The sequence below is a fragment of the Cervus elaphus genome, chromosome 11, assembly GCF_910594005.1.
Source record: "Cervus elaphus chromosome 11, mCerEla1.1, whole genome shotgun sequence".
NCBI classification, from domain to species: Eukaryota; Metazoa; Chordata; class Mammalia; order Artiodactyla; family Cervidae; genus Cervus; species Cervus elaphus.
Genome location: NC_057825.1, coordinates 2,017,962 through 2,033,379, shown reverse-complemented (window position 1 = coordinate 2,033,379; position 15,418 = coordinate 2,017,962). Strand labels below are relative to the sequence as shown.

The 15,418-nt window shown below is 67.6% G+C and overlaps 1 protein-coding gene across 6 annotated transcripts in view; it reads left to right on the top strand.

Moving 5' to 3' along the window:
* The window catches only part of RXRA (retinoid X receptor alpha), a 92,326-nt gene that overhangs the window by 53,826 nt on the left and 23,082 nt on the right, over positions 1-15,418 (top strand). For all 6 annotated transcript variants that reach the window (XM_043916334.1, XM_043916338.1, XM_043916337.1 and 3 more), the window contains exon 2: positions 10,694-10,959. In XM_043916334.1, the coding sequence (XP_043772269.1) occupies positions 10,694-10,959 (266 nt within the window). The remainder of the gene's footprint in view (positions 1-10,693; positions 10,960-15,418) is intronic.

Below are 15,418 nucleotides of genomic sequence, written 5' to 3'. Positions count from 1 at the left end.
CAGGCCTCCCCGCTTATCTCCGGGGTCTCCCTGCACCTGCGTCTGCAGCCCACCCGGCTCTGGGCAGGAGTGGCTGTCGTGCTCAAGGCCTCTGACGAGCGAGGTTGTGCTTTGCTGCCTTGCCGAAGGCGCAGGTTGCAGCTGATCGCTCGCGGGGCCAGGTGGCAAGGGTTCCCCAGAGGTCCAGCGGGCCGCGAGTCCCTGGGAGGGACTGAGCCCCACTGCCCATGCAGCTCTGTGGATGGCGTGTGGGTTTGGGGAATCAGGGTGGCTTTGGAGCCTCGAGAGGCGTGGCTCTGGGTCCCCGCCACTCTGTGTCCCATGCCGGGGGGGCAGTCCACTCCTTCGGGCGGCCGTCAGAGCTGGAGAGCCCTGCCTGCCTGGCTTGCGTCCCCCGGCCTTGGTGTGGCCCCGCCCCTGAGGCTGGGCCTCCTGGAGCCCAGCTGCCCTGGGCCAGCGTCTGCTCACTGCAGCCCCTCAGCGTGGCGCTGCCCTGGGGGTGTGTGTCAGCCATGAGGCTGGATGGTGATTGGCAGCCCTGGCCCCCACCTCCTGTCCAGAGCGGCCCGGGGTGCGCAGCTCTTGGAGGCTATCTGCCGGTGTCCCGAGGGCAGGCACCAGCGGTGGAAACCTACAGTCCCCGGGCCCCCCTCCCACACAGTTGACCGCCTCGAGGCGGTTTGTGGTTGTCAGCGACGCCAAGAAGGCCAGGAGGGGGCGCTGAGGCAGGGGGGCGTGGGGCCAGCGGCCCCAGGCCCAGGGGCCCGGGGCAAGGCAGGGGGTGCTGGGGAGGCGAGGAGAGGGGGGCTTTGGAATTGAGGGGCGTGATGGGAGTCGTGGGAGGTTCTGGTGGTGACCGAGGGCATGGTGGGCCTACTGCCGATTGACCCATGCAGGGGGCTGCCACGGGGCCGGGAGGGCACGCTGAGCCAGCCGCTGTGGCCTGGCCACAGCCAGATGGAGCGTGGCCTCTCAAGGCTCCGCTGCACAGAGGGGCTGATGGGGCCCTCACGGAGGTCACGGTCATCCCGGCCCAGGGAGGCTTTCCAGCCACCAGCCGGTCCATCCGCTCCTGCCTGGAGGCCCGTGGGCTGGGTGGCCGGGCTGGATGCTACCGCAGGAGGTTGCCGAGTCCATACGTGGGTTCTCTGGGCCGGGGCTCGAGGGGCGCAGATGCGGCCTGTCCCGTGTCGCTTGTCCACCCTCACTGCTGGGGGTCAGCCGGCTTCTCCCCTCTGCTGCCGCCACAGCCCCTGAAAAGTGCCTGCTGGGGGTTGCGGAGGGTCTCAGCCTCCTGGCCGCTGGCCCACGAGGTGTGTCAGGAACGAGGCCTCAGGTCAGGGACCTGGGACCGTGCGCCGATGCTTCGTGTGGATGGGGTGGGGTTCTTGGGCCTCCCGGGCCTCGGGCCCCTGGTACAGAGTGGGACCCCCCTCCTGTCCCTCCACTTGCTGGGGGCCTAGGGCGGGGACTGGAGAAACAGCCTTGCACGCAGCGGGTCCCCGAGGGGCAGCTGGGCAGGGCTCAGATCTCAGCTTGGGGACAGTCCTGCAAGCTCGTGAGCCCCCGGGTGGGCAGACACAGTGGGACGGAGCCTGACGGGGTGCCGAGGTGCAGTCTGTGTGGGCCTCCCCCCCAGGCTTTTAGCAGGGGTGTGTGGGGGCCGCCATGCTGGTCCAGGCAGGAGGCGCCCCCGCCATGGCGGAGACGGGGAAGCCCCGCTCCCGTTCTCAGTCTGTCTCACGGGACCAGCCCTGCCTCCGTCTGCAGAGGCCCTGCCGCCCGCGCCTCCGCTCACGACGGGCACCAGCCTGGTGACTCCGGCTGAGTCAGTGCGGGGGGCGGGGGTGAACCTCTGCCCGGGAGGACGCCGAGGGGCCAGAGCTTGTAGCATGTGGCGGTGGCGGGGCTCCAAAAGCCCCCCAGGAGCCCCTCGGGTGCCGGGCCGGCTCTCTGCGCCCCCGGATCTCAGGCTTGGCCCTGCTGCACCCCTCACGTGGCCCTGGAGGTGCTGGGTGTCCGTGCCCGCATCCGAGAAATGGCGATGCTTGAGGGCCGTGGGAGGGCTGGGGATGTCCCGGGAGAGGCCAACCCACATCAAGTCCCGAGGAGCCACCCTGCTCCCTGACTGCCCGGCATCCTGGGGCAGGTGGGCCCCCGGGACGGCTGCCCCATCTCCAGCACAGGAGGCCTGTGTGTCTGCCGGGTGTCCCCGATGCCGCGGGGCTGCGGGAGACGCAGAGGAGCAGACAGGCCGCGGCCGGGGGAGGGGGCAGGCGGCACCCGTGTTCCACGACAGAGCTGGGCGGCGGCCCCTGAGCCCGCGGAGCAGCATGGCTCAAAATGAAACAAGCATCACTTCTTTTCCTGTTGAAGAGAAACCGCCTCAGTCAGTCCGCGGGCTCGGGGGGCCCCCTTGCCCCCCAGACGGTCGTGGGGCAGGCGGGGTTTCATCAGGAATTCCCCCACTGCCCGCATCCCCTCCTCCGCCGCCTGGGCCAGCGCCCTGGAGGTGCTGGGGAAGGTTCAGGGGCGCTGCCTGGACGGGAGGCCGTGGTGCCCAGGAGCCCCTGCCGGGCCCCAGAGAGGTGAGCGTGCTCCTGGCTGCCCGCGCCCGTCGTCCCCACGGTGGGCGTCCCACCTGGCAGCAGGTCCAGCCTGGAGCTCGGGGCCGGCCTCCTGGGCTGGCCCGGGGCCTCTGCGTGAGACTGAGGGCGTCCGGCGGAGAGCCAGCTCTGGCGCTGGCGGTGGGAGCGCCCTGCCCTCCGAGCCCCTTCCTCACCCGCAGGTGGGACGTCGCGCCGCTCGAGTCCCCAGGCTCCCAGGGTCAGGGCGGCCACTGGGGCTGTTCCCCAGACTCGAGCTTTGCCTCGAGGATGCTCTGATTTCATGCGGGGGCGGGGGGTGGGGGCGGCACGAGCCACCAGCCGCCAGCGGGCCCTGGGTTTGGGGATCTCCGTTTTGCAGAGGCCGCGGTGGTGACGGCGTCGCATGCAGGTTCGGCGTCGCATGCAGGTTCAGCGGCGCTCGTGGTGAAGAATCAACCTGCCAGGGCCGGAGACGCAGGAGACGCGGGTTTGGCTCTTGCATCAGGAGGATCCCCTGGAGAAGGAAATGGCAGCCCACTCCAGTATTCTTGCTAGAGAATCCCATGGACAGAGGAGCCTGGCGGGCTACAGTCCACGGGGTCGCAGAGTCCAACACGACCGAGGGGCTGAGCACAGCCTCAGCTGCCCTGTGACCCCATCCCTGTGGTCCCCCTGCCCTGCTTTCTGTGCCTCCTCCTGGGGATTCCAGCAGGCCTGGGGGTGTGGGTTTGGCCCCTCCCTGGCCTCCCCCTGGGGCAGCTCCTGTCTGGCCGCTGAGCAGGAGGAATGACGCTGGGGAGGGCGGGGGGCCTTGTCAGTGAGGTCGCCTGAATCCTCGTCGTCCCCAGCTGTCTCCGGGGTGGGCGGAGGGGGCACCTCTTGGTGAAGTCGTAAGGCTTGGAGCTCTCCTAAAGGGCCCGGCCTCGTGTTTGGGGGCCCCAGCTGGTGGTTCTGTGGCCTGCGCCCGGGGTGGGCACCCTGCTGGGCGGATGGAGAAACGTACCCAGGTAGGAGCCTGGCCCTGGGGTGGGTCTCCGAACGCCATGGGTGCCATCCAGTCATTGCCAGTCCTGACCCTAAACGCCCCCAACCCCCAACTTCCCCAGAGCCTCTGGGGACAGGCCCGCCTGCTGGGCTGACCTAGGGACTCGTCCGTCTGGGGTCATTTGGCTTCTCCTGAAGAACTGGCCAAGCCCCGAGGTTTGGGAAGCCCTGGAGTCATGGGGCGGGGGAGGGGAGGGTGGCGAGCTGGCATTTCGGGAGCCAGCCTTCAGGGCACTTGCGGCGTGCAGGAGGGGCGGGGGGGGGGGTGATATCCGTGCAGCAGGCCCCGTTATCCCGAGGCTCTGAGCGGCCTGTGTGGTGGTCTTAGCACCAGGCACGCTCGGGGTGTCCTGGCGGAGGGGGCGCCATGCCGCCAGGGCCCTGGCCAGAGCTGCAGGCCTCCATTGCGGTCTGGCCCCAGCATCCCGGGGGTCTGGCCAGGTGTGTTCCCGGCGCCTGCGAGCCCAGGTCCCCAAGCCGTGGAGAGTCGGGGTGAACGGGGCTCTGGGACTCAGGCCCCTTCTCTGTACCGTGGCGGCCGGAGCAGTGCCCCCTCCAGCTTCAGCGTGCCCCTCAGCCCCTAGGGTGCCCTCAGGGAGTGCCCTCCGTGGGGCCTGTCCGGGTGCCGCCGGCCTGGTGGGTCGTGGAGGGTCCGCTGCAGGAGTCGGGGGGACGCTGGCTCTCTTGCTTGGCCTGGCGTGCAGGCTGGACCCCAGCCCCCTGGGACAGTGAGTTTCCAGGGTGGACCTGGGGGGCGGCCTCCTGCCAAGACCCCAGCCTAAGTGCCCCACCCAGGGCCTTGGCACTATTACGCCTCAGCTCTTTCATGGACCTGGAGGTCCAGGCGCCAGCCGGCCCTGGGAGCCCCGTCTGCCCCCCACCCCCGTCGCCTGCTTGTGCTCCCCACTTCCACCACGGCGGCCGGGTTCTAGCCACACCTGCCAACCACAGTGCCCCCAGACCGTACCAGTGTGCCGGGCGAGGACGGCCCCACCACTTCCCCTTCCTCCCCCTGCCCCTCGCCAGCCCCGGCCAGCTCAGGACGGCCATCAGAACCCCGGAGCATCGTCCCTTTGTCACTTGTGGCAAAAGCCATCCAGGGTCACCGTCTGCCGCCTCGGGGGCAGGGCAGGTGGTCCCTTGGGTGGTGATGCTGGCCTTGGTGATGGTGGTGATGGAGATGGTGGAGCTTCTGTCCACCGGGTCCACAGCCCCTGGTCCCTCTGGGCCCGGGCGTAGCCTGGCAGCCGTGGAGTCATGCGGTCTGCCCCTCACTCAGCAGCATCCTGCCGGCCCCTCAGCGTCCACTCTGCCTGTCCTCTCCTCCCCCTCCCCCAGGTGTCACAGAGGCTGGGGAGGGCAGTGCCAGGTAGCTACAGTTGGCGGCTGCCTGCCTTCCATGCGGCCTGCTAGGGTGGAGCCCTGTGGGTGTCCGGGGGTATCTGAGCGGTGGGCGAGGGGTGAAGGAGACGCGTGTCTTGGGTCACTGTGTCGCCCACCCCGTCTCCTCCGGGGTCTGGAGGGTCGGGGCCGCCCTGGGCTCTCTGGCGTGGCCCCTGACGTCGATGGCCTCCTGGGCCTTGGACCCTTTCGGCCGGTGGGGAGGCCCCTCGCTAGGGCCCCTGAGGCCGCCTGCCTGCTGGGCTCGACCCTTCTCCGAGACCCCAAGGCGGGGGCCGAGCTGACCCGTGTCCTCTACGCTGGGGCCGAGGTTTGGGGCTGGGGGCATTGTTGGGGAAGGGGCCAGGTTACCCCAGTGGAGCCGCAGTCCAGGCCACCTGAGCCCCCTGGGCGGAGGCCGTGGGCCGGCTCTGCTGCCTGGCCCACCCTCTGCAGGCCCTCGGCTTGGGCTGGGACCCCGCCCTGCAGGGGCTCGAGGGCCCCCTTCCTGGGTCTGCAAAGCAGGTGCGCCCACTTACAGAAGGGGCGCTGCCCCCACTCCCGAAGGCCCCGTCCCCGTGGGGCCTGTGGACCTCCCCGCCTCCCCGCCCCGCCGCCCCCTCCCCCAAACCCCGGCGCGCCGCGGTCCCGCCACAGGCCCCGCGGCTGCCACTTCTGCCTCCCGCGGGTGCCAGGGGAAGCAGTCCTTCCGGAAGGCGGGGGTTGGGGGTGGGCGTCCCAGGAAGCTCCGGAGGGCCTGCCAGCTCCCCGCCGTGGGGTTTCGGTTCCGGGGGGCCGGGGAGGGTGGTCCCCGGGCAGGGGTTGGGGGCGGACGCTCGTGCTCAGAACCTGGCTTGTTCCTGGTCGGGTCGGGGGCTGGTTCCCCCCGGGGTCTTCTCGTCTGCCCGTGCCTGTCTGCTCCTGCCCCCTGCCCAGCTCCTGCCTGGGGCCCCTCCCCACACTCCCTCGCCTCTGCCGGGCTTCCTGCTTGGCCGGGCCTGGTGCCCTCCTGGCCCTCAGGACGTGTGGCCTGGGCCCTGGATCCCAGCCCGGGGCCTGTTTGGACCCTGCCTTTTTGGGCCCTGCCAGTTCGGGAGAGCGGCGGAGTCCCCCGAGCCCCGCTTTCCAAAGGTTGGGGGTCCCCTGGCCGCGAGGCTCGCCTTGGGCTGGCATTTCCTGTTGCCTCCCCCGCCTTCCTTGGCAGAGGCCGGAAGGGAGTTGGTGGGGGTTCCCCGGCTTCCTTCTGGGGGGCCTGGTGCGGGGAGGGAGGCAGGAGGGCCCTGGAGGGCCTTCTGGAGGAGGGAGCCCATGCAGCTGGGGGCTGTTGGCGGGGGGAATGCCCCCTGCCCCCCAGAGGGAGCCCAGGGCCTCCTACTTGGCCATGCCCAAGCTTGCATACAGCCCCCACGGGGAACTCACCACCTCAAGAAGCGGGCTGTGCCTGTACCGTGGGAACAGTCTCTAACTCTGCTGAGTGTAACCTTTCACCCCTACCCTGGGGCCCTGTAGTCACTGCTGTGCCCTGGGCGCTGAGCCTCCCGGGACATCTCATCTCTGCTCCATGCCTTCCGTTTCTGGTCTCCAGGTATTTGCATTTAAGAGTCAGTTTAAAGGCCTGAAACGCGTTCTGTGTCAAGAAAGAGATCTGTCTCTCACTCTGCCAGCCAGGCCTTCCTGACCCGAACCCGGCAGCTCTTGCAGTCACTTTGCCCGGGTCGGGGCTGCCCGCCTCTTCTTGGAGGTCCCTGTGTACCCTTGGAGTCCTCCTTCTGAGGCCTGGTCTCACGGCTTGCTGCTGGTCTGGCCCCCAGGGGCAGGGAGGGTGTCAGCGGAGGGCGGTTCTGGGCCCGGGTCAGGTTCTGGGCAGGGAGATTCGGGAGTTGGGCTTTGCCCCTCCTCCGGAGCTCGTGGGTCCTCGTGGGTGGGGAGGGCTGGGTGTCAGCGGCTCCCAGGGTGGGGTCTGGGCCTGAGCCTTGAGCCCTGAGCCCTGCAGCCCAGGATCAGATAAGCACATAGTGACTGCTGGTGGCAAGTCCCCTGCAAGTCCAAAGTGTGACTTCAAGAAGAGCGCCTTATCATAGCCACTGCTTATCAGAGGGTGGGGACACACACTGGCCCGGAAGCAGCAGAGCCTGCGTGCGCGTGGAGCAGGGGCTGTTCGGGCGCTTTTCTTCCTGAGGTTCCCCGCCTGGCCAGACTCCAGAAGACTCCAGAAAACACACCAGGGCATTGTCACCCGGGCTCCGGGAAAGTGTCTGCGGTGGGCGTTGCGTGTCAGCGGGAAGGGCCCTGAGTGGGGGCCTGGGCGCCGTGGGGGTCGCCGAGGTGGGCGTGGGCTGAGGTGGCCCCTCCCTGGGGCCCGTGGCCCCCTGGTCTGGAGCGGTTGGTGTGCGCGTGAGCCTGGGGCCGGCCTGGGGAACCAGGCCGTCCCCTTTGCGTTTGGGGGGTGGGCTGTACCCAGGACCGCTGCCCCCTCCACCCCAGTCTCCTCTTTCTCCCAGCGCCCCCTTCCTCGTGCCGGGCTCTCCCGCCGTTTTCCAGCGCCTGCCTCCCCCTCCTCGCGGTTCTCATACTTGGGGTGCCGCCTGGCACTGGCAGCCAAACAGGCCACTTCCCTCCTTCCTTCTGGCCAGAGCTTTCTCCTGCCTCTCCCGCCCCTTCCTGCCAGGGAGCAGCAAACAAACAAACAAGCCAGCGGCTCAGGCCCAGCAGGCCCAGCTCAGACCCGCGAGTGTCTGCAGCTGTGGGAGTGGGGAGCTCTGTGGCCCTGCCCCGCAGGCATGGCTGGCCAGCAGCGGGGGCCGCGAGGGGCTCCGGGCCCCCTGGCCCTGCCGGCTGCACTCTGCCCATTACGGGAGCTGCCTCCGAGAAGCCCCTTTGCCTTCTCCTCCAATCTGAGACTCTCCAGTGCCCCAGGATGGCCAAGTGGAGGTGGGGAAACTGCAGAAACCCCGGGGTGACGTCTCCCTCTTGGTCGCAGACCCCCGTCTCATTTCCAGAGGAGAACGATGGGCAGCTCTCCTCAGGAGGCCAGGCCCTCGGGCTTCTGGATGCAGAGGTCGGAACGCTCACCTGATCTGTGGCCCCAGTGGTGGCCGCTGTGCTCTCTGGGGACGATGCCTGCAAAACGGACATTGTAATGTCCATCTTGCTCCCCCCCTGCCCCCTGGAGATCAGAAGGGTGCTTCTCGGGACTCAGTGACGGGGAGGGGCCCATGCTAGCCTGCACCCTGCAGCAGGGTTCCTCACGCAGGGAGGGGGCAGCGAGCGCTGGTGAAGTGGGCATCCCAGGGGCCCTGGGGAAGGAGCAGTGACTGCGGGCCTGGGGGAAGCTGCAGGTTTAGGGGGGTCATGCCTGCTACGCGTTTCCTTGTCCGTCACAGGTGGGTGGACAAGGTCGCGGGCGTTCAGTGAGGTCAAGGGCGTGCAGCCAGACCTTGTGTCTGCTTCTCTTCCTGCAGCCTGCCTGCTCTTGCCAATCCCTGGGGGAAGACCCCTGGGCACACAGGTGTAGGCATCCTCTTGTGGGTCATGTGTGAAAGTCGCTCCGTTGTGTCCAACTCTTCGCGACCCCATGGACTGTATAGTCCATGGAATTCTCCAGGCCAGGATACTGGAGTGGGTAGCCTATCTCTTATCCAGGGGATCTTCCCGACCCGGAAATCAAACCCAGGTCTCCCGCATTGTGGGCAGATTCTTTACCAGCTGAGCTGCAAGGGAAGCCCAGGAATATTGGAGTGGGTAGCCTTTCCCTTCTCCAGGGGATCTTCCCGACCCAGGGATCGAAGCGGGGTCTCCCGCGTTGTAGGTGGATTCTTTACCAGCTGAGCTGTCAGGGAAGCCCCCTTAGGTGGGTGCAGGAAGCTTAATGGCTCTTAGGGCTGGGTTGCAGTTCCCATCTATGCCAGTAGGTGCCGCCATCTGGACCTGGACTCCATAAGCTCTTATCTTCAGTGAGACGGTTTGTGCTCCTTTCTGTGAATGGCGAGGGTTTCGGATGAGGCTGTCTTGCTGGTGCAGTGGCAGATGGGCCCCTACTCCCTGGCTTGGAATTCCAGGCCCACTTGCCATGCCCCTCCTCCCTCAGAGGGCACGTGAGGGACGGGGTGTCCAGCAAGCTGGGAGCTGCAGGAAGGAAATGGGTAAGCGCTCCCGGAGAAGGGGGTCCCCAGGGTTGGCAGAGCCTCTTGTGTGCCTGCGGGGACCAGCCCACAGAGTGGGGTGCCCAGCACCTCCGTGGACAAGTCTGGAAGGCCCTGGGTGAGAGCTCAGCTCCGGCCGGAGTCGGGCCCGCCTGGCTGTGCCTGGAGGTGGTGGTCTCCTGCAGTGTGTCCCCAGACTGTTGATACCAGTGACCGATGAGGGGGGAGGACTTGGGGGTGATGCCCAGACAAGGCTTCTTCCTGCTCTGAGCCTGGCGCTCTGGGCACGGCTGTTCTCCGGTTTGGGCATGCGAAATCCTCCTGGGGCTGTTAGGTGGTCCAGGCAGGGTGTCCCCCCAACCTGGGGGTGCCTGGAGAGGGCCACTGCATTGCATCCTTGGCCCGCTCGACTTGTCAGAAGCTTGTGTGATCACTGCAGGCCTGGCCGGAAGGCCCGGAGACCGTTTTGCAGATGGGAAGGCTGAGGCCCCGGGCGGGGTGGGGGGTGGGGTCCTGGTGTGCTCAGGGCACCCTGCCAGACAGAGGCAGGGTTCGCTGTGGCCTGCAGCTCTGGCTCCAGCTGCCTTGTTTGGGCCTCTCTGAGTTCCCGTGGTCTGCTCAGGCCCTCGGGCGGCAGTTTCACCCCAGAGAGCCTCCCTCCTGTGGAAGCTTCTCGCTGAGCCCTCGGGGTGGGGAGGGGAGGCCCAATTAGTGCTTGACGGGACTTGGAAAACCCTGGGATGAAAGGCTGGTGTGTGGGAGGTCTGGGCCTCTCACTGCAGCTTCTGTAGGCTGCCTGTCTCCAGCCTGGCACACACCCGGGCCCCTCCACCAGGCCCACTGGGAAGCTCCCCGCCCCCGGGCCACAGGCCACCAGGCCACCAGGCCCCGGGCACACAGGAAGCCGTACCTCTCCAAGGCCCCATGTGTTAGATGGCCTGGGGGTGTGGTGTCTCGGCCACCGCTGCTTGGGTCCCTGAGCAGGCCCGTGCGTGCAGTGGGTAGTTGGAAGGGCGCAGGGCCTCAGTTCCCCTTCTGTAAAATGGGGTAATGGGACGTGCCGTGTACCTCCCAACTTTGCTCGCTCATCCACACTGAGGACATGGACTGTTTCTGCTGCACCATGGGTGTGGTGGAAACGTTAGCCTTCAGGGTTTTTATTATCCCCAGACTTTCACCTTGACCCCCTGAGTAGATGGGCAGAGAGGCTGGCAACTCCGGGCCACCGGCCATTCCAGGTGGATGGCCCTGGGGTGCTGCGGGTTCGAGGGGCAGCCATCTGGCCTCCCTGCCCCGGTAGGCTGTCAGCCTGCCCTTCCTACGTCTGCCTCGGGCCCAGCCTAAACCTTGGAGCTGGGCCGGGGTGGCGGGTACCCCGGAGGGGAGCTCTGGGTGTGCCCGGCCGGGCCTCCTGGCCGGCGGGGCCCTGCACAGGCAGTCTCTTGACATTCTAGGCCTGGCGTGGTCGCCGTGGCCCGAGGGGTAGCGGGTCGCCGGTGCGGGCTCCTGACCGGCCTCCTGTGGCTTCTTGTCTTGCAGACTTCTCCACGCAGGTGAACTCCTCCTCCCTCAGCTCACCCGCGGCGCGCAGCTCCATGGCCGCCCCCTCGCTGCACCCCTCCCTGGGGCCCAGCATCGGCTCCTCGCTCGGCTCCCCGGGACAGCTGCACTCACCCATCAGCACCCTCAGCTCGCCCATCAACGGCATGGGCCCGCCCTTCTCGGTCATCAGCTCCCCCATGGGGCCGCACTCCATGTCGGTGCCCACCACACCCACCCTGGGGTTTGGCACCGGCAGCCCCCAGGTAAGTGCAGGGCGGGGCCTGGACCAGGGGGTGGGGCCTGACTAAGGGGCGGGGCCTGGACCAGGGGTGGGGCCTGGGCTAGGGGCGGGGCCTGGGCCAGGGGCGGCGCCTGGACCAAGGGTGGGGCCTGGGCTAGGGGCGGGGCCTGACTAGGGGGCCGGGCCCGGACCAGGGGTGAGGGGCCCAGACCAGGGGACAGGGCCTGACTTTACCTGCACCTTCTGTGGCCCCTGGGAAGCAGGTGCCATCACTTCTACCTTCTGCCTCTAGAGCAGTCTCAGAGAGGTGACCTCCTGGGCTTGGTGGTCTCCATGGTCGAGTTTGCTCAGATGCTTCTCGGAACAGTCTGTCTTTTGGGGTTGTGTCCGGGTCAGGAGGCAGCTGGCCCTTGGCAGAGCCAGCTCTTGTCTGGGAGACCCCTGAGGCCTGGTCCACCGCCCACCCCTGCCAACCCACCTGGTGTGGGTGCTTCTTGTCTGAACCGTGACAGAGCTGCCTGGGGTGCCCAGGACCGCAGCTGCTCATCTTCTTTCTTGGCTCTGATGGTCTCCTGGTGGGATTTTTTGCTGAATGTCTGGGAGATCTGCTTGAATCCCAAGGGTCCTCCCTGTTTCTGGGGCTCAAACTTTCCTGACAAAGCTGAGTTCCCCTTTTCTGAGTGTCATTCATGTCTGGGAGTAGCTGTCATCCTTGTGGAGGGAGGTCCCAATAGAGAAAGACCAACCCCACAGAGGGAGGTCCCCCCATAGAGGGAGGCTCCCACTAGAGGAAGCCCCCCTGGGAGGTCCCTGTAGAGGAGGCCCTCATAGAGGAAGGCCCCTCCCATCAAGGCGGCCCCAGTAGAGGGGGCCCCCCATAGAGGAAGGCCCCTCCCATCAAGGAGGCCCCAGTAGAGGAGGTCCGCCCATAGAGAAAGGCCTGTCCATCTAGGAGGCCCCAGCAGAGGAGGGCCCTGTGAGGGGAGCTCTGGAAGCCGTCTCCTTGGGGGGGCAGTATAGCCAGCTCGAGAGGGACTCCAGCACAGGACCCCCTACCCAGAGATGCGTGGCTAATGGTGTCAGCGTGTCCCGCGGGCTGCCTGCTGCCTGGGAGCTGCCCTGCCTCCAGGACTCCCCGCTCCTGGCACAGGAAGGCGGGGTGCTTTGAGGTCTGGAGCCCACTCCCTGCCCGTCGGCTGGGCCTGTCTGGAGCTGGTCTGGGTGGAGCACCCCTCTGGCTCTTCTGGGCCCCTCGTCAGTCCCTTTGTTCCTGGGGGGCCCGTGCTCCCTTGTGTCCCCTGGCCTTCCAGAAGCAGACAGAAGGCTGGAGGGTTGGCACAAGGGGTCTCAGCCGCCTTCCTGGGCCTGGCCGTGTTCTTTGTAGCGTGGCCACCACACCCCGATCCTCACTGGCTGGAGTGCCTGCCACTCAGCGAGAGGCAGACGAGGGCCGGCCCACACCTGTCCCCTGGGAACCGGGCCAGAGGCAGCACCTGCTGGTTCTCGGGCCAGGAAGCTCCTTGCTGCCCCCGGGCCTGGTGCCTGCCCTGCACGCCCCGAGGGCTCCTGTGCGGAGGAGCCTGGGAGTGAGTCTGGAGTGGGGGCTCTGCGGGGCAGGGCCCGAGGGTGGCAGTGATGCCCCCCAAGCCTTGGGGGTTAGCCTGTCTGGGGGAGGGGTGGGGGGTTTGGGGCCTCGTCCGTCCTAGTCTGTGTTGCTGCCGGCACACAGCGAGGCTCCCGGCACGCGATGCGTGCTTGTTGAGTGCAGGTGCCTGTGAGCGAGGAGCTGCAGATCCCCTGAGGCGGATGCCGGGGCTCAGGGAGCGGAGGGGTGCGGGTGTGTGCCCGACGTTCACCGCCATGCGCTGCTCAGCTGTCCGCCTGTCCTTCTGTATGTCGGTTAGGCCCCAGGTAGTTTAGCCGAGGTCTGAGCCCTGGGCTCAGCCTCCGGCCAGCATTCCTGGGAAGGCCTCAGTCGCCACCACCCTGCCCCCCATAAACTCCTTCCTCGGAAGCTGAGTTTAGCTTCTAGGCATCAGCAGTTTGTCTTAGAAACTTGGGGTTCCCCATATTCATGGAAGTGTGGGTGGAGTTTGGGGGGGCATCCCCCCACCTCCGCCTCAAAACCACAACCGCGAAGTCATGGAGCTGGAACCAGTGAGGCGGTCTGACTTCTGCTGCTGGTGGGGACGGCCCCCTACTCGACCACGCCCTGCAGGGAAGTGGATGCGGGTGGGGCTGGGGGCTCTGGGCAGAACCAGGCCGGGCCGCAGGCACTGTGGCCTGAGCTGCCTCTCCTCTCCCCTGGTTCGGGGGCTCCATCAGCCCAGGGGGCATTTCCCACCTCGGCCCAGAGCTCACCTGCAGTGCCGGGCATGTGTGGGCACCTTGGCGCCCTGACCTCGCCACCTTGGCGAGCCTCCCTGGGCAGGACCCACGTGAGCCCTGCCTGTCCTTGCTGTGGGCACCGTGGCCGTGAGGCTGGGTCCACCAGGCTAAGTGTGGGGGTTTGTCCCTGGCCTCGATGGGCAGGCAGAGGCCAGTGGGGTCCAGGGGCCTCCCACTCCATGCTGATGGGGGTGATCAGCCTTACCCGCGAGGGCTGGAAAGGAAGGGTGTGGTGGGCGTGGACGAGGGGCGGTGAGAGACAGGAGGAGGTCTGGGGCCCCGATGGAGCCAGGCAGTTATCTCAGTCAGTCCCGAAGGCTCTGCGGGAACTGAGATGAATGCCAAGGACGCGAAAGGGGAAATGGGATGGGCCCCCACTCTGGGTACGCCGTGGAGCCGCCACTGATGCTGACTGTGTCTGAGGGCTCCGTCCCTGGTGCTAAGGCCGTCTCAGGTTACGGACGGCGGACACCGGTCCCAGGGGCCTGCCTGTGGGGGTCTGGGGGACAGGACAGGTGGCCCCTACCCACCCTGCATGGGTTGGGCACCCACAGAGGAAGTGCCCGAGTTCCTTTCCGGGGTGCCGCCCAGAGGATCCAGCTGCTCAGAGTCGCAGCCGGGCTCCCACAGGCCGCGGGAGGCCTCGTGCCCAGCCTCCGGCCCGCACCGGTGTCCTCAGGGCCCCTCGGGACCTCCCTTGGCCTCTGCTGCTGACTGGCCACCCTGGCCACACCGGTCTCCTGCCCTTCTCCCAGCAGTCCTTTGGTGTGCCCTCCTCCAAGCACGTGCTTGGCGGCCCCCTCTGCCTGGGTGCTGCCTTCCGTTGTCCGCGGCCCAGCCGGCCTGAGGGCGGCCCCCGGAGGCCCCAGTGCTCGGGCGGAGACTGCTTGCTGTGCCCCAAGCTGGGTTCACGAGCTCTGCTGTCAGCGCGGCCCCCAAATCGCTCCTCCCGACGGCAACCCTTGGGCGGAGGCACTCTTGTTTCTCCTGTCTTTACATGAGAAGCCTCAGGCCCAGGGCGGTTAGATAATTCCCCCAAAGTCACTCAGGGAACGGAGGAGGCAGAACCCCCATGGTCAGCTGTGGCTGCCCACCCCGATCCTGGCGAGCCCCGCGGGGTGGAGGGTGTTCTCTGTGGCCTCGGGCGCCTGGCTGGGTGTTCGGTGGGCTGTCTTGCGGCTCTGGGCTGGCGTGTTCCCGGGACCCTGGACACCCTTTCTGCAGCATGCAGGGGGCCCCTCAGAGCTGTGGCTCCCAGAGGCCTGAGCTCACACCTGCGTGACCCCTTAAAGCCGTGTGCCCCTGGCTGGCCACTGCATCCACTCTGGAGGGGGGCCGGGCAGCTCTCCCCACTCAGTCAGGGCTTCCCACGGGGCACAGCCCAGCGCGGTGACACTCAGCAAATAGCTGGGGCCCCTGCTGAGTTGACTGTCTTCTGGGAGATGCTCCTGAAGCCTGCAGACTGTGTGTGTGGGGGGGCGGGGGGCATTCTTGAGGCAATGGGGTCCTCTGGACACCCCTCGCCTCTCCCCTTGCATCCTGACAGCCCCGCGTGGCCGAAGCTGGCCTCCTGGCCTCCCTGCAGCCCCCCGAGTCCTGTGGGCTTCAGCGTCCTCACGGATCAAGGTGGCCGCCTGGGCAGGCGAGCCCAGATGTCCGGGGCTGGAAGAGTCCCTGCAGGTGCTCGGTCTGTGCTCTCTGCATGTTGAGCACCAGCTCCTCCTGTCCCGGGAGGAGGGGGCCGGGAGTCGGGGCCCACATGGAAGGAAGCGGGTGAGGCTCCCGTGTGCAGGAGGAGCCCGGCCTGGGGCGACCCAGGGGCCACGTGGCTGCTGCGATCTGTCCAGAGGTGCTGCAGGACCCGACTTCCGCCTCGGTCAGGGCTTTGCAGAAGTGAGGGCGCTGGGGGGCTGCCGGCTGGCGCCCTGGCGCCTGTGGGGCGCGGCTGGCTTGCAGGGTGCAGTGGGAAGCACCCCTGGGCCCTAGGCGCTGACGGGAGAGCTGGGGTGGGCTCAGCGGAACCAAAACTGCTGTGTCACTGCCGCGGCAGCTGTTGCCACGGTGACTGGTGAGTTTCCCACGCTTCCTCCTGG